The sequence below is a fragment of the Drosophila miranda genome (genome assembly GCF_003369915.1).
Source record: "Drosophila miranda strain MSH22 chromosome Y unlocalized genomic scaffold, D.miranda_PacBio2.1 Contig_Y2_pilon, whole genome shotgun sequence".
Classification (NCBI taxonomy): Eukaryota; Metazoa; Arthropoda; class Insecta; order Diptera; family Drosophilidae; genus Drosophila; species Drosophila miranda.
Genome location: NW_022881614.1, coordinates 27,301,108 through 27,323,300, shown reverse-complemented (window position 1 = coordinate 27,323,300; position 22,193 = coordinate 27,301,108). Strand labels below are relative to the sequence as shown.

Below are 22,193 nucleotides of genomic sequence, written 5' to 3'. Positions count from 1 at the left end.
ATTATTAATCCTTACACACCTTTCTATTAATTAGTAACTGTAGTGGTATTTGTACTTTGATTGCATGCTTAGTTTCTTAGTAAGTTTAGTACTAATTTTCCTCGAATGTTAGTCTAATAGCTATCTTTCTTGCATGTTCGCGTTTGGTTCGGCTACGCACCGCGCGTCATGCGGCAGCGCCCCTCGGTCGGTTGGGCGGGAGGAGGGCTGCGTTTTGCCTGGGATCCGCGCGTAACAGCCTTCTGCTGGTGTCACACGGGCCACTTGACGGTGCTGTAACTGCATCGCCTCTTGAAAGATGCAGTCATTGCATGTCAACGTCCACACTAAAGACTCCTTCGTACAGATATCCGTTTCCCCACAATACCAATAAAAAATTCGTAGTAGAGATAGTATATACTAGATCTATGCACGATCAGTTCCCATTCCCCATTCACATAGAGACCTGCATCATTAATTTCCACGTTTGTCTCCAAACATTTTTTGTCCATACATAAATCTTCCGTCAACGTGGGTGATCCATGCCCCAAGCTCGAACCACACACAAAAGCGCATTCCATGATTGATTATCTCTTTATAATTTATTAATTTCGCACCCACGCATCCGAAAAAACAGAAAAAAAATGAAAAGAATCCCCATAATAGATGAAATTTGTGAATAAATTATAAACGAGGGGGAACGTTGTGAGTTGCTGCGGACACCGCAACTCTACAGTTATACCCTATACTTAGTCAGTATGGCTCTCCTCCGGCAGACGCCGCTAATATTAAACGACACGACAAAGAGTGCGTGCGAGAGAGACAGAAAATCAGTCTGAGCGTGACGTCGGGCGCTGCGTAGCCAGTGCAAATTGACTTGTTCCTTTTGGGTATAAAAATGATCCGATCCAGATTCAGCAGTCTGATAGATATGGTCATTATCTATGATTCTGCGTTTTTAGTTTTCTCGAATCTGCAATATTGTGGATGCAACAGATTTTCGTCCTTTGTGGGGGCGGAAGGGGGTGGGGCGAAATTCTGAGATATACGTTTTATAGTGAGATCTAACAGAAGTGCGGATACCAAATTTGGTTACTCTAGCCTTAATAGTCTCTGAGATTTGGGGATGCCCCAGATTTTCGTCCTTTGCGGGGGCGGAAAGGGGTGTGGCGAAATTTGGACACGAAACGGTCAAGGTCCGATATCACAGGAGTGTGGATACCAAATTTGGTTGCTCTGGCTCTTATAGGTTCTGAGATCCTTGAACTCATATTTTGCAATTGACAAAACCGACCATGAAACTTGTGTGTTAGAGAGAGACAGAGCGAGAAAGAATGAAATTGTTTTCTTGATTCTGGCTGGTGAGAAATGAGCCTCGTAGTTTTTACATGTATATTGCGATTGACCTATTTACACGCTCATGATTGTAGTACACCGCCTAAGTAACTATTTTTACGCGCATAGCTGTGTTGTTGTTTACTCGGGTCCAGAACATAGCTGTAATGTTCTCACACGCATGGCCAGACCCGCAGCTGCACACGCACACAGCGATGCGTTCCGTTGTTTTGCATTGAAACCGTCGCGTCGAGTCTTATCGCGTGATCTTTCAATTCCCTTTTGCTCGACTTCTTTTCGCGGAGTTGATGCAGTAGAAACTTCGAGACGAAGCCGCCCGCACACATAGTTTGTACCGCCGCAGAATCGAACCCCCCACTATTCTTGTAATATAATTGTACTATAACCACCAATATTAAATAATCAATAAATAATAAATAAGCTCAAGATATAAACGATTATACAGTCCACTAATTCATAACCATAACAAAAATTGGTCCTTCGAGCCGGATCTCCGCGTTTGAGTTTATTTATACATATACATATTGAGTGATACCGTTACCCGCTGTTTGCCATGAAGGCCCTAGTGCATCGTCTAATTCAGCAACGTGGGGCCTGCAAATCCCAATTAACTCGCGTGGCTGCGGAGGCTCAAGAGTTTGTACAGTCATGTACTTCTGTGCAAACATTAGAGCACAAGTTGGACCGACTTGTTGCAACTTTCAACCGCTTTATGGAGCTGTCTGAAGAGCTGGTCCAATATAATGATGAAGAGGAATACGTGGATCCGGATTTGGACATCCCCGAATATGAGAAAAGGTTCTTTAGTGCGCATAGTATCTTCACTGAAGCCATACGTAACCGGAGCAGTCACGAGACTGAGCACGACAACTCAAATCTACTGCTATCGACCACTGTGGAACGCTTATTTGAGGGACAAACTCAACTTCTGGAGAGGATTCGGGACTCATCGGGAACCACAGAGCTGCAGTTCGAGAAAATACGCATTCCGACGTTTTCGGGCAGATACGAGGATTGGTGTCAGTTTAGTGACTTGTTCTTAGGCTCAGTCGACAAGAAGAGTAGTCTGTCCAAGTGCCAAAAGTTTCATTATTTGAAATCCTATCTGGATGGTGAAGCGTTGTCTCTGATAAAACATATTCCCGTATCGGATGCCAATTACCAGGACGCATGGGAGAGGCTCGAAAATCGCTACAACAAGAAGTCACTGATTGCTCGTTCGTTCATTCAAAACTTTCTTTCGTTGCCAACCGCAAAGGGTTCAAACATCGCCGAGTTGCGTAAGATAGTCGACACCGCTGACGAAAGTATACGTGGTCTACATGCGCTGAGCTGCGACAGCCGCGATGTGTGGCTAATCCATATCTTGCTCTCAAAGTTAGACCCGGAATGCAAGGAAGCGTGGGCCACCTCCAGTGAATCGTGCAAGGAAAATGTGACCATAAATGACCTGTTCGGCTTTGTCTTCGCCCGTTGCGATGCACTTGAGTCTTGTCAAGATCCAAAGCTAATCCAGGATACACACACGGTGCTGAATAAACGTCGTGCAATTTCTCATCATGTGGACGTGCCAAATACGTCTGCTCGTGATTGTGTATATTGTCACGAGCAACACAGCCTTTATGCGTGCACTCAATTCAAGGCTCTGGATGTTGTGGACCGCCGCAAGTTCGCAAGGGATGGTCATTTGTGCTTCAATTGTCTAAGCCGATCTCATCAAGTCAAGGAGTGTAATTCCACAAACACGTGCCGTCTGTGTAAGCTGAGGCACCACACTCTTGTTCATCCAGAGGACATACGCTCTGTCACGGCTTCCGCTGATGTCAATAACTCCGCTGACTCACCCGTCCGCTCGTCCAGTTTCCCTGATGACGCTGATCCTGCCGTGGTCAGCCATCATACATTGGAGAGGAAATTCGTGGCCAAGAGTCAGGCCATATTGCCAACGATTTTGGCCACTATAGTCGACTCCTGGGGCAACGAGACCACCTGCAGGATACTGTTGGATACTGGTTCGACTATAACGATGGTCGCCGAATCATTTATTCAACGAATTGGTTTGCCGCGCACCCACGCTCGTATACCAGTGGTTGGTCTAGGCGCAAATCCTGCTGGGGTTACTAGAGGTCGCGCCACATTCACGCTGCTCTCCCGCACAAGCTCGGCCTCAGTGGTGGTAACAGGTCTGATTATGAACACTTTAACATCCTCGATTCCAGCCCAGAGGATCGAGTCTAACACACCGATGTGGAAAAGGATTAGTGATCTACCCTTAGCGGACCCTACATTTGGTAAACCAGGCGAAATCGACGTGATCTTAGGAGCTGATCAGCTTTGGAACCTGTACACTGGACAACGCAAAGAGTTTGGTTCTGAATATCCTATTGCACTTCATACTAATTTTGGTTGGGTCATTACAGGCAGCTACCATCTCAGTAGTGATGCTCACAACCACGCACTAGCACATCACGCGCACGAGGATCTGGACACTTTGGTTCGATCGTTCATGGACATGGAACGAGTTCAACCAAGTGACGCTACCATTGATGCTAGTGATCCCGCTGAGCAACACTTCGTTCATACGCACGCCCGCAGAAACGATGGCGTGTACATCGTCCAATACCCGTTCAAGGAATCTGCCCCTCCGATGGGGTCCACACTGCCACAAGCACTACGACGCTTTTCTTCTCTCGAGCGGAAATTTCGAAAATTTCCTGCGCTCAAACAACAGTATGTCGAGTTTATGGAGGATTATATACAACGAGGACACATGGAGGTGATTCCTTCTAGTACCGTAGAAAACGGTCCCGCCAATCACAATTACTTAGCACACCACGCAGTATTTAAACCAGATAGCACCACCACGAAATGCCGAGTTGTATTCGATGGCTCTGGGGAGGACTGCAATGGATCTTCACTTAATTCACGACTACACATCGGACCACCTATTCAAAGGGATTTACTTGGAGTATGTCTACGTTTCCGTCAGCATCGCTATGTGTTTTGTACGGACATTGAGAAAATGTTTAGAGGCATCCTGGTTTCAGAAGATCACAAGCATTACCAACGGATTGTCTGGCGAAAGGAGGAGACTGCTACACTCGATCATTATCGATTGCTGACCGTGACGTATGGTTTAGCGTCTTCGCCGTTCTTGGCTGTTCGAGTCCTCAAGCAGATCGCGCAAGATCATGCCGATTTGTATCCGAAGGCTGCTGCTGTGCTTGTACGAGACGCGTACGTGGATGATATCCCTACTGGTTGCGATAGTATCGACGATCTCATTGCACTCAAAGATGAATTAATTTTGCTATTGAGCCAAGCTCAATTTAAACTTCGAAAATGGAGTTCAAACTGTTGGTCACTACTCAAATCGCTGCCACAGGACATTTGTGAGTATCCACTTGAAGCCCTAGAGGGAAAGAGCCCAACTCAATATGTCAAGGTTCTTGGAATACGCTGGGACCCGGCTGTGGACGAGCTTTCCTTCAAGTTGACCATTCCCGACGCCACAGGGGTTCTGACAAAACGGATTTTGCTGTCCGAGCTTGCCAAGATCTACGATCCACTGGGGTTGCTTGCCCCCACAACTGTATTTCTAAAGGTTCTCTTTCAAGATAGTTGGCTGAGCTCGGTCGACTGGAACGAACCACTACCCGCGCAGCTATGCGCACGGTGGCAACAGTTTGTAGCTGAAGTTCATTTACTGGAAAGCTGTCGCATACCCCGCTATCTATCCTCGCCACTTCAAGCAACGGAGCTGCATGGATTCGCCGATGCGTCATCTCATGCATACGCCGCTGTCATCTACAGTCGCGTGAGAGTCAATAATGACTACGCTGTAACACTGATCGCCGCAAAAACCCGGGTGGCACCCATCAAACCTATCTCCATCCCACGGCTCGAGTTGAATGCCGCCCATCTTCTGTCGAAATTGATGTCTCTGGTTAAGCAAACTCTAACTATTCCTATTTCAAGTACTTCGTGTTGGTCAGACTCCGAAATTGTACTACATTGGCTCTCATCACCCCCACGGACTTGGAACACTTATGTTTGTAATCGCACGGCTGAGATTCTAGAAGCTTGCCCACGTAGCTGCTGGCAACACATTCGCACTGAGGACAATCCCGCGGACTGTGCATCACGCGGACTTTTACCAAAGGATCTGGTAGAACATCAACTGTGGTGGAATGGACCACCGTGGCTTTCCCAATCACATCGCACTTGGCCACCTGTTAAGGCCAAGTTCGCACTGTCGACTGAGGACGCTGAGCGGATGGAAGTAAAGGTCAAGCCCCAAGTTAGTCTACACATTTCCAATGAAGGAAATGATCTTAACTGTATGATCAACAAAGCTTCCTCCTGGTCACATCTCTTGCGGACACTTAGCTATTGCTTTCGGTTCGTACATCGTCTTCGTTGCAAGGACCGCCTGTCATCATTTTTATCGTCATGGGAGCTTCAATATGCCCGCTCTAGGGTAATCAAACATGTCCAGATGGAGTTCTTCCAAGTGGAGTACAGACAGCTGAGCACTGGACAAGCCCTTTCTCAAAAGTCCAAGTTGATTCACTACACTCCATTTGTTGACGACCAAGGAATTCTGCGCGTAGGAGGACGCATTGGAAACTCGATGACAACCTATGACGCAAAACATCCCATACTTCTTCCAAAGGAATCACCAGTCGCTGTTTTAATAGCTAGACACCAGCACGTCACATCGTTACACGCTGGAGTCGAATTTATGTTTCACACGTTGAGACAGAAGTATTGGATCCTGGGAGCCCGTAACATAGTCCGCAAAATTGTATTCAACTGCAAGATATGCTTCCTCCAGCGCAAAGGGACGAGTACACAACTCATGGCTGATCTTCCCGCCTTTCGCGTTCAGCCCACCCGCTGCTTTCTACATTCTGGATTGGATTACGCTGGACCAGTTACCATCAAGACATCAGCAGGTCGGACACCGAAGTTTGGCAAAGCTTGGTTTGCCATCTTTGTTTGTCTGTCCACCAAAGCAATTCATATCGAGCTCGTCAGTGATTTGACGACTCCTGCATTTATCGCCGCTTTCAAACGTTTTTGGTCTCGACGTGGCCCTATATCCGACTTGTACTCGGACAATGGCACAACATTCCATGGAGCCAGAAAGGAACTAACGGAGATGCAACGGATAGCTGTATCTCAAAGTCAAGACGAGGAAATTGCTAATTTTCTGACGAGTCAGGACATCAACTGGCACTTCATTCCGCCATCTGCCCCGCACTTTGGAGGTCTTTGGGAAACAGGCGTACGATCTATCAAACTCCACCTTCGCCGAGTAATTGGTAGCAGTGCGTTAACCTTCGAGGAATATTCAACAATTTTAACTCAGATTGAAGGGTTACTCAACTCTCGCCCACTGTGCGCGCCCAGCGATCACAGCTTGGATCCCCTTACCCCCGCTCATTTTCTTACAGGTCAACCTCACATGTCGGTGCCGGAGCCGTCCTTGTTAGACGTCAACATTAACAGACTGCAGCGTTGGAGACAACTGCAAGCCAAGGTTCAAGGATTCTGGAAACGTTGGAATCTGGAATACCTTACTTCCTTGCAACCTCGCACGAAATGGCAGCAGGAGTCCAACGACATAACCGTGGACACTCTTGTGGTACTGAAGGAGCCAAATCAACCGCCTAGCAAGTGGCTGCTTGGGCGAATCACCGAAGTTCATCCTGGCCAAGACGAGAGGGTTCGAGTGGTCACCGTCAAAACCGCCCGAGGAGTGTACAAGAGGCCTATTACCAAACTTGCTGTGCTTCCCTTGTTCTGAACAGTCGTTCAGGGGGGCCGGTATGGTGAGAAATGAGCCTCGTAGTTTTTACATGTATATTGCGATTGACCTATTTACACGCTCATGATTGTAGTACACCGCCTAAGTAACTATTTTTACGCGCATAGCTGTGTTGTTGTTTACTCGGGTCCAGAACATAGCTGTAATGTTCTCACACGCATGGCCAGACCCGCAGCTGCACACGCACACAGCGATGCGTTCCGTTGTTTTGCATTGAAACCGTCGCGTCGAGTCTTATCGCGTGATCTTTCAATTCCCTTTTGCTCGACTTCTTTTCGCGGAGTTGATGCAGTAGAAACTTCGAGACGAAGCCGCCCGCACACATAGTTTGTACCGCCGCAGAATCGAACCCCCCGCTATTCTTGTAATATAATTGTACTATAACCACCAATATTAAATAATCAATAAATAATAAATAAGCTCAAGATATAAACGATTATACAGTCCACTAATTCATAACCACTGGCTATAATAATTATACGATCTGGTTGAGATTTTACACTCTAGAACATATAGTTATCGTATCTTTAAAAATGTGGATGGCACAGATTTTCGTCCTTTTCGGGGCGGAAGTGGGCGGGGCGAAGTTTTGAAATATTTTTGTAGCAGTGACATATCACAGAAGTCTGGATCCAAAACATCGTTGCTCTAGCTCTTATAGTCTTTGAGCACTAGGCGCTGAAGGGGACGGACAGACGGACGGACGGACAGACGGACAGACGGACGGACGGACAGACGGACAGACAGACATGGCTCAATCGACTCGGCTGATGATCAAGAATATATATACTTTATGGGGTCGGAAACGATTCCTTCTGGACGTTACACACATCCACTTTTACCACAAATCTAATATACCCCAATACTCATTTTGAGTATCGGGTATAAAAATAGAGAGAGATAGCTGCCAAATGGCAAACGGCAGAATGAGTGACAAGGAGAGAGAGAGAGAGAGAGAGAGAGAGAGAGAGAGAGAGAGAGAGAGAGCGCGCTGCATTGAGAAGCACCCGCATTCGCTTGCATAAAAAGACAGCATAAGAGCGGGGCACAGAGTGGAAGTGGGAGAGCGAGAAGAGAAATGATTTCTGCTGAGTCAAAGATAACGCACACAACGCAGACGAAAGAGGGACAGAGAGGGGAGCGCGAGAGACGTCCGTGGACTTTATCTTGTCTGAACAATCGTTCGATTCGATTATTAACCCTCATAAATAATTCCCCCGGCCAGTAGCCTCACAGTCGCCGGTTCCTGTTCCCCTGTTCCCCGGAGCCCCTGGCTAAACCCTCAGACTTATGTAATCGAGGCCTGGGTTGAGGCTCAGACTCCTCAAGGTACCCTAGCAGAGGGTATTATGGTTTTGACATGGACACCATTACGATCCAGTGAGGTCTGTAGAACTACTTATATATCGGCCTTGGAATATACATATTTTTGGAAATACAACTCCAAAAATGTTGGGTATTAAAAGCTTTGGCTTTCGGAACGTGCTACTCCTTTGCATGTGCGTGCGCCCCTCCTCCACCCCCTAAGACCGTCTTCTAATAAATGTTTTTCAATTTTCATTGTGGTTAGCATTATATTTTCTTCTTCTTCTTCTTTTCTCTCTTCATCATGCAAGTCCATTCTTGTTGTTGTTTGCGGCTTTTCGTTCGAAAATACAGAAAGAGGCTGAAAAATGTTTTATCATCGGCTCGAGGCACGAGGTCGGAGGAGGTTCACCTTTTGTTGGCTTATTGAGCCATAGCTGCAACATTGTTTGTTCTTTCTTTAGCATTTCCTTCTTCTCCGTCGTTTTGTTGTTGTTTTTTTTGTGGTTTTTCCTGAATTTTTCTCATATCATTTGTTTCTGTTGCTGATTAATCATGATATTTTGTGGGTTGCCAGGCAGTGGTGAAAGTAGCTCGAGTTTTCATATTTTTCTTTTTTTTTTGTGTATATTTTGATAACTGAATTAGGCTTCGTTTTTTCATTCTCTTCCTCACTCTCTTTTTGAGTAATTGTTGTTAATTTTTAAGGGGTTTCTTTAATCTGAAATTATGCATAACCATAATTGATATATATTCAAATGAGTGCCATTGTGTTTTGTGTGTAATTCCAAAAAAAGCCTGAAGGGGTGCCCATTAAAAGGCGACAAAGTGCAGCGAGAAAGAGAGAGAAGGAACCTTAACTGAGCTTTAAGCTGAGCTTCGAGCTCAAAGCCAGCTTAGAAAGAGAGGGAACGCAGCGCGACTGCATTAGCAAAAGCCCTTGAACAAAACAAAAGCTTGACAGTGACGGGGAAGCGGCATGCAAACGAGAGAGGACTTTCCAGGGGCAGCATATAGCAGAACACAGAACAAGAGAGCGCACATGAGAGAACTTTGGAAAAGAGCATCACCTTTAACTGCATTTTGGTTCCTATTTTCACAATATTTTAAGGCCAGGAAGACATTTTTTGTACTTTCTTACCCCAGAGCTCTCCCCATCTGTTCTTTGGGCATATGATACTCGAACAGACGACTCATCATCAACTGGCAGTCGTATCCTAAATAAATAGCCCTGCCAGCCGAATCTAAACAATTGCCTACTCATTTTTCACCGCTTGCCGAGGGCGCCCGCTTATTTTTTTAAAGGTGACCAGGCTAATGTCCTTGCCCCTTTCTACCATTATAATTTCTGCCTCCTCACCGACTGGAAATACGAAAAAACATGTTATAAATCATTCGCTTGGGCCATATTTTAAATAGAGATGTTTTTTCTGCCTGCCCTCTCGTTTAGGGGTCGATTGTGGTTGATTTTTTCTGGGGGTCTTTCGCTTAGATGCCAGAGCTAGTTGGCAATTTTGTGCCCCGAAATGTTTACTCCTTTGTAATCTTTTAATTAGCAAACATAACTCTTTTGGCTAACCCTGTCTCCGATCCGTTTTGCCTTTTTTTTGCAGGTGAGTGAACATTTTGGGGGATAACAAGCCCCAGAGTGTAAGAAAGCTTCTTAATCAACGATGAACAAGGAACAGATACATTTATCGAGTCAAATCAACTGAAAATCTTTTCACACCCAGAGATACAATAGACGACGTGGCTGGCAGGCACCCGGATAGGGAGGGATTTCCTCTTCCTTTCGCTTGGGGGCAAACAAAGCGGTTTTTGTGTATTTGAGTGACAAAACCGCAAGAGACATTGACTTTTCACTGGGTTTCCTTACCACAACGCCCACGCCCACGCCCACGCCCACACCCGTCCCCATCGAGTGGCAGTCCGCCATGAAAAACTTTAAGGAACCGAAACCGATGAACATTGTCATCATCATCGTCATCATCAGGCAGCAGCCATCTGGCATCCCGACATTTCCTTCCGCTTGTTAGAAGATGGTTTTTTTTTTTGGTGGACGTGGGGTTTGGGTGGGGTTTTCTTTTCTTTTGTGGGCAAAGGGTGGTTTTCCTGATACACTGTAACTACCCAAAGCATATGGCTGGGTTGGTTTTTTGGCTTTTGAAGGCTGTTCTATGGTCCGTTTCAGGCCCAAAACACACATCACCATCTGCACCTGTTGTCGCACCAGTAAACTGGAAAACTTGACGAAAATTCTGCACAAGAAAGTGCCCCATTCGATGAGAGCTAGCCCTATAAAATTCCATGGAATAGCCCTAAGGGAGACTGTTATTACCTTTTCCTGTTGGGATTATTTCTAGCCAAAAAAGAGACCCCAAGAAAATGGGGGTTCAAGAGAGAGAGAGAGAGATGGGATAGATTATTGTTAAATCTTTAAGGTATGAATTTTACAGGTTCTGATAACTTCAGAACATCAGAACCGTGTCTATTACAGATTCATTGACGTTCTAAACTCTTTTCACAATGTCACTGTCAGTCATCTCAGAAGTGCAGCAATGCCTATAGAATGCATTCCTCAAGGTTCCGGTTCCTTTTACCGGTGCCTTTCACTTTCGTTTGCCTTCCCCCCTTGAAAGAGTACCGGAGGAGCGTGTACAAGTCCCGACATGAAAAACATCTCTAAACCCCTAAACAACTTGCGTCAGAGAGTACGTCAATGTCAAACTTTGACAGATGCCAGAGCCAAAGCGGAGAGTGGAGAGTGGAGAGAGGAGCAAGGAGAGAGGGGAGACCAGGAGAAAGGAATCGAAGAGGCGAAAAGGAGTGGAAAAAAGCCAAAGCAAGGATTTACTTTTATTTTATTACCGTTATTGTTGCGCCACACTCTACCCCTCCCCCTCTCTTTCTCTCTCTCTCTCCAACAGGGTGAAAGTTGGGAGAGTGTGGGTGGAGTGGTGGCCGTTATGTGGCTTTTGCGTACAATTCCAGGACATGGCGGTATCCCTTTTGCCTGCGACTGTGGCGCCTTTATCATCCATCTATGTTCGTCTCTATCTCTCTCCATCCCCCATCCACCGCTCCTTCTCGCTCTCTTGCGTCTGTTATCTACTGTTTAGACAGGCGATGGCAGGAGGAGGGGGTGGGTGGTGTAGGGGTTGGACTTTTGGGTGACACATAATTCGTGGGGGAAAGTCTTCGACTTTGAGCTTTTTGGCAAGTCGTAAATTAAAAATGGCTTAATATGTAAATCCTTGTCTCTCTCTCTCTCTGCCTCACTGTCCATCTCTCTCTCTCTCTCTCTGTGTAACTTCAGATTAGTTCTGTGGATATATAAGCTTATGCTTGTCCCTGTCTTCGCTTCGCTTCTCTATCTTTTTCTGTGCATCTGGCACTCCGTACTCCTTTTCGGACAGGACATGCTGCTGCAAAATTTATGCGCCCATTGTGGGGTTAATGCTATGCTGTGGGTCCTTTATGCCACACATATGTTTATTCTGCTTTGCTGTTATCCTGGAACACTGCCTGGACACTGATATCCTTCAAAAGGGTGTGCGTGTGCGTGTGTGTGTGTGTCAACACTCCTGAAGGCGTGGAAAACTCTCCTCCTTGTTGTCATGTCTTGTCTTGTGGCAGATTCCAACTTTGGGCAACTTTATGGCGAAAGTCTCGTCTACTTTTTGCATAGATTATTAAATTGGATTTTTTAAAGACATTTTTCGAAAGGAATTTCTCGTTCAAAGTAGTATCTCAGGGCAGGGTATAACCATAAAAGGTGGCGCAAAGACAGCTCCAAGGAGCCCTCATTCCCTCACTCTCTCTCTTTCTATAGTTCAAGGCCCTTGACTTTAATCTATGGGGGGGGGGGAGGTCACCACCACATAACCCTCCCCTCCCCGCCTGGCTGAACAATCCCCACTACTGTCCACATAAATTAGCATTAATGGCCATTTTGCATAATTCCAATTTGCCGAAATGGATTGCCATTAATTTATTCCCTCTGCAAATTGCAAATTGTAGTGTAATTTAATTTATACTTTTTTTTTCGCTTACCAATTTGCATGTCCCCCTCGTTCCCCTCTCTCTATCACACACACACTCCCCGCTTGGCAAGAGTGTGCGTGTTGTAATGCATTTTAGTAATTATTTTAGCCGCTTTTTATACCCGATACTCAAAATGAGTATTGGGGTATATTAGATTTGTGGTAAAAGTGAATGTGTGTAACGTCCAGAAGGAATCGTTTCCGACCCCATAAAGTATATATATTCTGGATCAGCATCAATAGCCGAGTCGATTGAGCCCTGGATGTCTGTCCGTCTGTCCGTCCCCTTCAGCGCCTAGTGCTCAAAGACTATAAGATCTAGAGGAACGATGTTTTGGATCCAAACTTCTGTGATATGTCACTGCTACAAAAATATTTCAAAACTTCGCCCCGCCCACTTCCGCCCCCACAAAGGACGAAAATCTGTGGCATCTACATTTTTAAAGATACGATTAAACCAAAAACGAAGAATCGTAGAGGATGACTATATGTTCAATCAGATCGTATAATTATTATAGCCAGAATCAAGAAAACAATTTCATTCTTTCTCGCTCTGTCTCTCTCTAACACACAGGTTTCATGGTCGGTTTTGCCAATTGAAAAATATGAGTTCAAGGATCTCAGAACCTATAAGAGCCAGAGCAACCAAATTTGGTATCCACACTCCTGTGATATCGGACCTTGACCGTTTCGTGTCCAAATTTCGCCACACCCCTTCCGCCCCCCCAAAAGACGAAAATCTGGGGCATCCACAAATCTCAGAGACTATTAAGGCTAGAGTAACCAAATTTGGTATCCGCACTTCTGTTAGATCTCACTATAAAACGTATATCTCAGAATTTCGCCCCCCCCTCTTCCGCCCCCACAAAGGACGAAAATCTGTTTCATCCACAATATTGCAGATTCGAGAAAACTAAAAACGCAGAATCATAGATAACGACCTTATCTATCAGATTGCTGAATCTGGATCAGATCGGATCATTTTTGTAGCGAAAAGCAAGAAATCATTTTGCAGTGGCTACGCAGCGCCCGACGTCACGCTCAGACTGATTTTCTGTCTCTCTCGCACTCTTTGTCGTGTCGCTTAAGATAAGCGGCGTCTGCCGGAGGAGAGCCATATTGACTTAGTATCGGGTATAACTGTAGAGTTGCGGTGTCCGCAGCAACTCACAACGTTCCACCTCGTTGATTTTTGTAAGAGGCTTTCGCCGACTGTGGGTGGGGGGGGGGGGGGGGGGGGGGGGAGTGTGTTCTGAGGGGGAAAAAATTTCTTTGCCAAGTTGGCCGTAATTTAATTGCCTTTATGGCTTTTTATACCCGATACTCAAAATGAGTATTGGGGTATATTCGATTTGTGGTAAAAGTGGATGTGTAACGTCCAGAAGGAATCGTTTCCGACCCCATAAAGTATATATATTCTTGATCAGCATCAATAGCCGAGTCGATTGAGCCCTGTCTGTCTGTCCGTCTGTCCGTCCGTCCGTCGGTCCGTCCGTCCGTCTGCCCGTCCGTCCGTCCGTCCGTCTGTCCGTCCCCTTCAGCGCCTAGTGCTCAAAGACTATAAAAGCTAGAGCAACGATGTTTTGGATCCAGACTTCTGTGATATGTCACTGCTACAAAAATATTTCAAAACTTCGCCCCGCCCACTTCCGCCTCCAGAAAGGACGAAAATCTGTGGCATCCACAATTTCGACGATACAAGAAAACTAAAAACGCAGAATCGTAGAAGATGACTATATCTTCTAGAGTGCAAAATCTGAATCAGATCGTATAATGATTATAGCCAGAATCAAGAAAACAATTTCATTCTTTCTCGATCTGTCTCTCTCTAACACACAGGTTTCATGGTCGGTTTTGCCAATTGCAAAATATGAGTTCAAGGATCTCAGAACCTATAAGAGCCAGAGCAACCAAATTTGGTATCCACACTCCTGTGATATCGGACCTTGACCGTTTCGTGTCCAAATTTCGCCACACCCCCTTCCGCCCCCGCAAAGGACGAACATCTGGGTCATCCACAAATCTCAGAGACTATTTAGGCTAGAGTAACCAAATTTGGTATCCGCACTCCTGTTAGATCTCACTATAAAACGTATATCTCAGAATTTCGCCCCACCCCCTTCCGCCCACACAAAAGACGAAAATCTGTTGCATCCACAATATTGCAGATTCGAGAAAACTGAAAACGCAGAATCATAGATAACGACCATATCTATCAGATTGCTGAATCTGGATCAGATCAGATCATTTTTATAGCCAAAAGGAACAAATCAATTTTCAGTGGCTACGCAGCGCCCGACGTCACGCTCAGACTGATTTTCTGTCTCTCTCGCACTCACTCTTTGTCGTGTCGCTTAAGATTAGCGGCGTCTGCCGGAGGAGAGTCATACTGACTTAGTATCGGGTATAACTGTAGAGTTGCGGTGTCCGCAGCAACTAACAACGTTCCCCCTCGTCTAGATTGAAATTAACGATTGTAATTTATCAAATTAAAATACACATTTTATATGTACCCACTTTCAAAGGGGTTTCGTTTTTTTTTATTCACTGGAAAACTTAATTAAATAATTGTAACTGTGGTTCAATAAAGTGTTTCATTGATGTGTGGACATCCCCTGATAATCATGGGGGAAACTCCCCGGGGAGCGGATAATTTGTCGTTAAACAAAATCGATCGACGAATGAAGCTTGGCTTCTGAATGCGAAGGTGCACAGTAGATCCTTATCGATGGACGTCATGGCACCCGCATTGTCAAACTCCCCGCAGTAGTTGGGGCCGAGAAGTCAAGAGGTCAAGAGCTGGCGCTTGGCAAAGAACTCTTAGCCATCCTCCACGACCTGGTGGCCGCGGCATATCAGCGTGAAGTGGAAGCGCAGCATGAAGGTGCTGACCACATCCGAGCCGAAGGTGTGGCTCACACCGCGATCGTTCGGGTTCCAGCCGAAGTTGGTGAAGTCCGGATCGGACCACAGGAGGTCGCACAGCATCCCGGACTCGGGGATGTCGCAGGGCCGCGCTATGGTGCGGATCTGGTCGAGGTTGAAGAAGTCGGGACTGAGGCCGCCGTGGCAGCAGAAGATGCTGTTCTCGATCACCGCCGCGATGGGCAGACAGTCGACGAAGGTGCGCCACATCTTGACCGTGAAGCGGCGCTTGCACTCGCCGTAGAAGCCGTACACGCGGTTCAGGCTGGCGGACTCGTGGTTGCCTCGCAGCAGGAAGACATGATCCGGGTGGCGCACCTTCAGGGCCGTGAGCGTGTCGATCGAGTTCTTGCCCCGGTCCACGTAGTCGCCCAGCATCAGGTACCGCCCCTCGGGCGGGTATCCACCCGAGGCCAAGTACTTTAGCAGGTTCCCGTACTGTCCGTGGATGTCGCCGAGGACATTCACGGGTGCCGTGACCTCCAGCAGCGCTGGCTCCTGCAGCAGCACTCCGCGGGCCCTCAGACACAGGCTCTCAAGGTCCATCGTCGACAGCTGGACGCCGCCCGCACCGTCCGCCATCTGCGTGAGCTTCGCTATGAGCTGGTCCAGGTTCTCCATTCCGGTCCTCTGATACGAGGAACGCCTGGGGGGGCTGATTGATTTTTTCGACGGACGTCGGGGGTCTTCGAGCATTTCCACGTGTGCAGGGGTACCTTTGCCTTTAATGTCCGTGTGATTGTGTTCGATTTCGGATTAGTTTCATCAGTTTTTTCAGCCTTTTTGACGGAAGAGTCAATGTGTTCTGGGGAAATTATTCCTTATATGGAGGTCCCCACCTCCCCTTGGTCTTTTTTCGCTCTAAGTCTCTGCTAAATAAAACAACGGGGCACTAGCAACAACAACAGCAAGTGTCACCAAGTACATTACTGTCTTTCAATCAACTAAATTTTAGTCATCAGCCCCCTCCCCCGCCTGCCTGCCTTTGTGGACCTCCTCCACGTCCCTGCATCCGTTGCTTTTATTTTTCAAATCAACATAATGGACACTTTGCCCCAATGCTTCGTCGTCGCCATCACCACGAACCACTCTCGGAAACACCCTAGAGCTACGCCATCTCTCTGCATAATTCTCGTCTAAAGCCTCTTCGCACCAAAACCCCTTTCTAAAGCCGCCCTGTGTCCCCTAAACCTAAACCTTTTTAAAGCTCCCCTTCCCAGGCCCCCCTCTGGCCATGCCCATGTCTGTACATGCTGAATATCCCGTAAAAACACAAAAGCAACTTCAGTTTTCGGGTTGGACAGCGGTGGGTGGTGCAGCAGCCCCCCGAAACCTACCAGAGATGCAAATTTCTCTCATCCGTTCGCTCTCTTGCTCCACAGCTTTGCATGTCAGTCATTCTGTCGCTCTGTCACTCATTAAACATTTTTTGCTTCATGCAACTCTGAGTGTTGTTCCTGTTGTTGTTGTTGTTGTTGTCGTCATAGCAAGTGTCAGAGCAGTCACCCTGAATTTTGTTGATTTTTTGTTACAAGCATGTGACGAACTGAGATTCTGCGAATGCAACAAACCCTGGGGAACCGAGAGACCCATAAGAATGGTCATGGTAATGAGAGGAAGCGCGGGAATGGATTGGAATGGGAGCGGAATGGGCGACAACTGCAAGTCGTGTGATTAGTACGAGGCCCGCCCAGAGGCGCAACGAGAGATAGAGGGGCTAAACCCTTTTCAACTCCACCCCTGACTCCAACAAGTTGACAGGAAACATGTCGATTTGCCCACATATGATATTTCCATGCTTCCCCCTCCCTCATTGCCTGCCCCGCTACTGTCTTTTGTTACTGCAGCCGACGCCCGCAACTTTGATTTTATTTCTCTCTCTTATTTCTGCTCCTCGTGTGTGTGTGCAAGCAAATATTTTACACGAAGTATTAACTGCACTTTGCTCTGGACAGAGTGAGCGGTGGGGAGGGGAGGGGAGGGACGACTATTTATAGCTGCGCTGCTACTGCTTCTGTTTTTGGAAGAGAGAGAGAACGAGATCAAACACAGCTGGGACTCCAACTCTAGTCGGATCGGTTTCCACCCGAGTTTTGCTTATCTAATGCACTTTCTCACTCAATATCCCTGCTCCCCCGTTCCCTATCACTCCTCTTTGCTTGCGCGCTGATCTCCTCCCTTTTCTTCTTTGCTTTGAGGCTGCTCTTATCTGTCGTGTTGTGGCTGTTGTTGCTGCCCACACACATCGGCTCTGCAGTAGCCGAAGACTTCTCTCGTTCTCGCTCTCCCTCTTACGCGTTTTGTTTGTCGTTGTAGTTGTTAATTGCTTGCCGCTACTTTCTTGCATTCCCTTTGCTCTGCCGTCTATCATAGACGACCCTCCCGTGGTTTTTGCTGTTGTTGGTTTTCTGCTTAATGGGTTTTTATTTGTTTTTGTGTAAGAATGATTGAGAGATGCGATTGGAGATGAGGGATGCCCCCTGCTGATGCTGACCATCGCTCTCTCTCTCTCTAGCTCCCTCACTCCCCACCCAATATCATATTTGGCTATTTTCGCTCTTCTCCTTCGCGGTACCATGGGAATTTTTACAAATTTTTTCAATGTCAAGTGCTCTCTCATTCGGGCAGAGATTGACTGGGGAGTGGGTGCTTCCGCGGGGGGTGTGGCACCGCTGATGTATGATTATAGCTCGAAAATTGTTTGTATTTAAATGGGCGTGGCATTTGATGACTTTTTTCCTTTTAGCTAAGGTTATTAATTATTTTTTTAATGTTTGGTTGGGCCTCTTGGCGGTTTTGATGTTTGTTGGGGGCTTAAGTGTTGGGGAATTGGAGGACCCACATATGTAGGAATATGCAGAACGATCGAGATTCTATAGCCGAAAACTAAAATTTCCCATTTCTCATTTCAGGTGAGCTTACCCCACAATCATCCTTACATTTCATACCCCTTCAAATCTTGTAAGTAAAATATTAACCAAAGGACTACTTAACCGCTTTCTTTAACTTCTCATAACTATTTATTCTTCTACTCCTTTGACATTTCAATTGTTATTCGTTCTTCTTATAATATAATCTCCCCTTGGCCGTCATAACAGACCATCAATCAAGAGTCTTTGACCGAATATCATCTGTCAAACTGGAAATCAATTGAACATTTATTGACACACACAATCTGGGCATAAATATTGAATTTCTCCGGCAATTTGACTTTCCTCCAACCCTACAAATCGACACAAAACATTAGAAACATCTGTATACAATCCAAAAATTTAATTAACACGGAAAACGGACGGATGGATGCATGGATGGATGGGGCGGCGGACGATGGCGATGTGTAGGGGATGTCATTTCATAATTTAGTAATTTCGATTTTTGACATTTGCCATGGAATGCAGATGGATTTTTGCGGGCTCTGACTAATTAACACATGCCCATACATATGTACATACATATGTTTGTACATACATATATGAAGTGAAGTGATGAACATGAGATGGAAAGGGGGGGAAGTTAGCCCTCATATGGGAGGGAAACTCATTTAGATAACCCTCGGTTAGAGGAAATTCGTCAATGTTTTTTTTGGAGCTGTAATTATGCGCAAACCGAAAGGGACAACTGTTGACATTTTCAATTGTCCTCATTAATGCAACGCGACCCCAAAAATGTTTGCCAATTAAGCAATTCAAGGGTCAGAGACAGATGGAGAGCCTTTAAATATTATAGATGGGATTTAAAAGCTTTTATGAGAGATGAATAGTGTTATGGGCGGGAAAATCAAAGTTAGAAACAGTGCACTTTCAATAGAGGTAAAAAAAGAGTAGAAAGAAACAAAGATACATACATACATATGTATGTACATATTTCTATATTCAGACTCAAGAAACCCCAGAGATGGACATTAAAACGAATGAACACGTCAATGGATAATGGTGCTAAATGATCGATAGGCGACGAATACAGTGAAAGATGGTCAAAGGAATTGCCTGGAAGATGGAAGGATAGACAGACATCCCTTCAAGATAAAAAGACGGAAAGTGCGGCAAGTCTTCGAAAGCAGAAATATTTACATATCTATATAGAGGCCCACCCCGATCGTATGCGAGAGAAAACCAGAGAAAGACACAGCCTCCACCACAGAGATACGGACAGTTCCGACCTTCTACGGAGCGGCAGACGTGCGCCGCCAAAGCTTTTATATGTAGCTTTTATTTATTCATTGATTTTAATCAAAGACTATACAATACCAAGATGTCGCATGAGGAACAAATGCTTTTTCAATTTTCGTTTGACTCTTCATGGTACGGGCGCGCGGGGCTAGTACTTCAATTCTCTTTTACGCTACCTTCGCCTCCGAAGTGCTACTCGGCTTCGTCAATGCCTCGGTCAGCACGAGCTCGAGCCAACCCAGAAATATGCTTGTAGTTGTGTATATGTGTGTATGTCCTAGGTCGGCACGGCCATAAACCGGTTTCGCCCGCAGCATATACGGCTTTTAGCTTCACACACAAGCGCACTGAAAGCATGTCAGTGGCTGCGTGCCGAAACCGTAGGGCAGCGTGGTCGCTGATGTCTTTGGCGCGGCACAGTGGGGACTCAGCCGAAATAGTAAAAAAATTGTATGAGTGCTTTAGATAAATTTAATGTACGCATCTAATAGAGAATTTTCCAATCGAATTTTCAAGATAGTTTTAGTTTAGAAGATATGTATAAGCACTCAAAGTTTAAAATTTTTTCAGTGTGCAAATATTTATTGACTAACTAACTAATTTAGCAAGCTGAGACGGCCAAAGGTCCCACTGTGCCGCTCCAAAGACATCGGCGATCCGCGACCACCGCTTCGACGGTGCTGTTGCCGAACAGACGAAACCGTTGGGCAGCGGGGTCGCGGTAGAGACGAAGTACAGGCGAAAAGGGAATTGAAACCCCGCGCGCTCCCTCGTGCCTTTTGGGTCCTAATGTTAGGACCCGCCATAGAACAGCTTTTTGGTCGCTCATGCGACATCTTGGTATTGTATAGTCTTTGTTTTAATACACTGCCGCGGACAGAGAGGAGAGTGAAAAACTTCTTGTAAATGGAAATGCATTTTCCGATAAGGCAACCACGCCCCGCCCCACTGCCCACTACTGTGAGGGAGCGTACGCTCCACCCACAAGTCGCGATCACGGCGGACCCGTGAACCGGAACCCAACAACAACGCGTCAGCAGCAGCCAAAACGAGAGAGGAATACACCGAGGACCGAAAACCAACGGCATCGACGCAGCAACGGCGTGAATACACCGAGAAAGCAGAAACCCAACGACAACGACGCAGCAGCAGCCAAAGAGGGAGAGGAATACACCGAGGACCGAAAACCAACGGCATCGACGCAGCAACGGCGTGAATACACCGAGAAAGCAGAAACCCGAAAACAACGACGCAGCAGCGGCCAACAAGAGACGAGGAATACGCCGAGAACCAAACCCAACAACAACGACGCAGCAGCAGCCAAAACGAGAGGAATACACCGAGCACCGAAAACCAACGGCATCGACGCAGCAACGGCGTGAATACACCGAGAGAGAAAAAACCCAACAACAACGACGCAGCAGCAGCCAAAATGAGAGAGGAATACACCGAGGACCGAAAACCAACGGCATCGACGCAGCAACGGCGTGAATACACCGAGAACCGAAACCTAACGGCACCGACGCCAAAACGGGGAGGAATACACCAAGAAACAAAACCCGACAACAACAACGCAGCGGAAGCCAAGGAGAGAGAGAAATACACCAAGAGCCGAAACGGTAGCCAACAGCATCAATTCAGCGACGGCCGAAGACGAGAAACGCCGAAAAGATAAGCCGCCAGCGTCGACGCAGCAACGAAGCGCTGGAACGGTAAGCCCACAGCAGCAAAGGCAGAAGACAGACGCGGTAAACTAAAGCGAAGTAACGACGCGCCAGCAGCGAGACAGAGAGACGAAAGTCACCGGCGCAGCGTAGACGCCGAACGACGGCGCCAGCCCTCTGCCGCCGCGGAAGATGACGACGCTAGCCGCCCACGCTGACGCTGGATCGGAGAGCCAGCAGAACGCCGGCTCTGAGCTGGGAAAACGTGGAAAGAAAAAGTCGTTTGGAAGCAGTCGTAGGGGTCGGACGTGTTCGCGGAAAAATTCGAGTGGCTTGGAAAAAGTAAAAACACGTGGCGGCCCGGATCCACTCAAACGCTATCAGTGACACGAGGAAGATCCGGCATCGACGCTGCACCCACGGGGAAGAGGAGGCTTTCGACGAGTACAAGCGTGGGAGTTCAGGGGTAAGCGAGTCTCTGGACGTGCATACGGGCTGCTGAGCGGTGCGATAGGTAGGGAACCAAGAAAGAATAAAGTGAAATGTAACGAATATAACAGAAACATAGCACGACCTCCAACAATCTATACACTAGGGAACCTGGAGGCCCGGGGCTTCATCTTCTCTGCCCTTCCTCCCGCCTCTTGCCCGAGTCCGTGTGATTCCATCCAGTAGTTCGTAGCCCGACAGGGTCCTGAGGCCGCTTTCCGGCGATTGCCTAGGCGTTCTCGGTGATACCTGTCGTTGTTCCCTCCGCATGATTCCCTCCAGTAGTTTGTGACCCCGCAGGGTCCCGAGGCCGCTATCCGACGATCGTCTAAGCGCCCCCCGGTGACTCCTGTTGGTGTCTCGCCTGATCCCCGTAGTTCCCTGGGTCCCGAAGGGGCTGTCCGGCGATTGCCTAAGCCCTCTCGGCGAT

At 46.9% G+C, this 22,193-nt stretch overlaps 1 protein-coding gene and 1 pseudogene across 1 annotated transcript; one reads left to right on the top strand and one right to left on the bottom strand.

Moving 5' to 3' along the window:
• Nucleotides 1-1,346: 1,346 nt before the first annotated feature.
• Nucleotides 1,347-7,624, top strand: LOC117193495. Its single transcript, XM_033398247.1, has 2 exons — nt 1,347-5,241; nt 5,314-7,624. The coding sequence occupies exons 1-2, from the start codon at nt 1,889-1,891 to the stop codon at nt 7,145-7,147; spliced, it is 5,187 nt and encodes a 1,728-aa protein (XP_033254138.1). The 5' UTR covers nt 1,347-1,888; the 3' UTR covers nt 7,148-7,624.
• A 7,393-nt stretch (nt 7,625-15,017) lies between these two features.
• Nucleotides 15,018-16,255, bottom strand: LOC117194161 (annotated as a pseudogene).
• Nucleotides 16,256-22,193: the final 5,938 nt, after the last annotated feature.

Bases quoted from the DNA above. Each gene is read 5' to 3' on its own strand.
- LOC117193495 (XM_033398247.1), top strand. From the start codon at position 1,889: ATGAAGGCCCTAGTGCATCGTCTAATTCAGCAACGTGGGGCCTGCAAA. The intron at 5,242-5,313 runs GTTGAATGCCGC...TCCTATTTCAAG, and splicing joins ATCTCCATCCCACGGCTCGA to TACTTCGTGTTGGTCAGACT.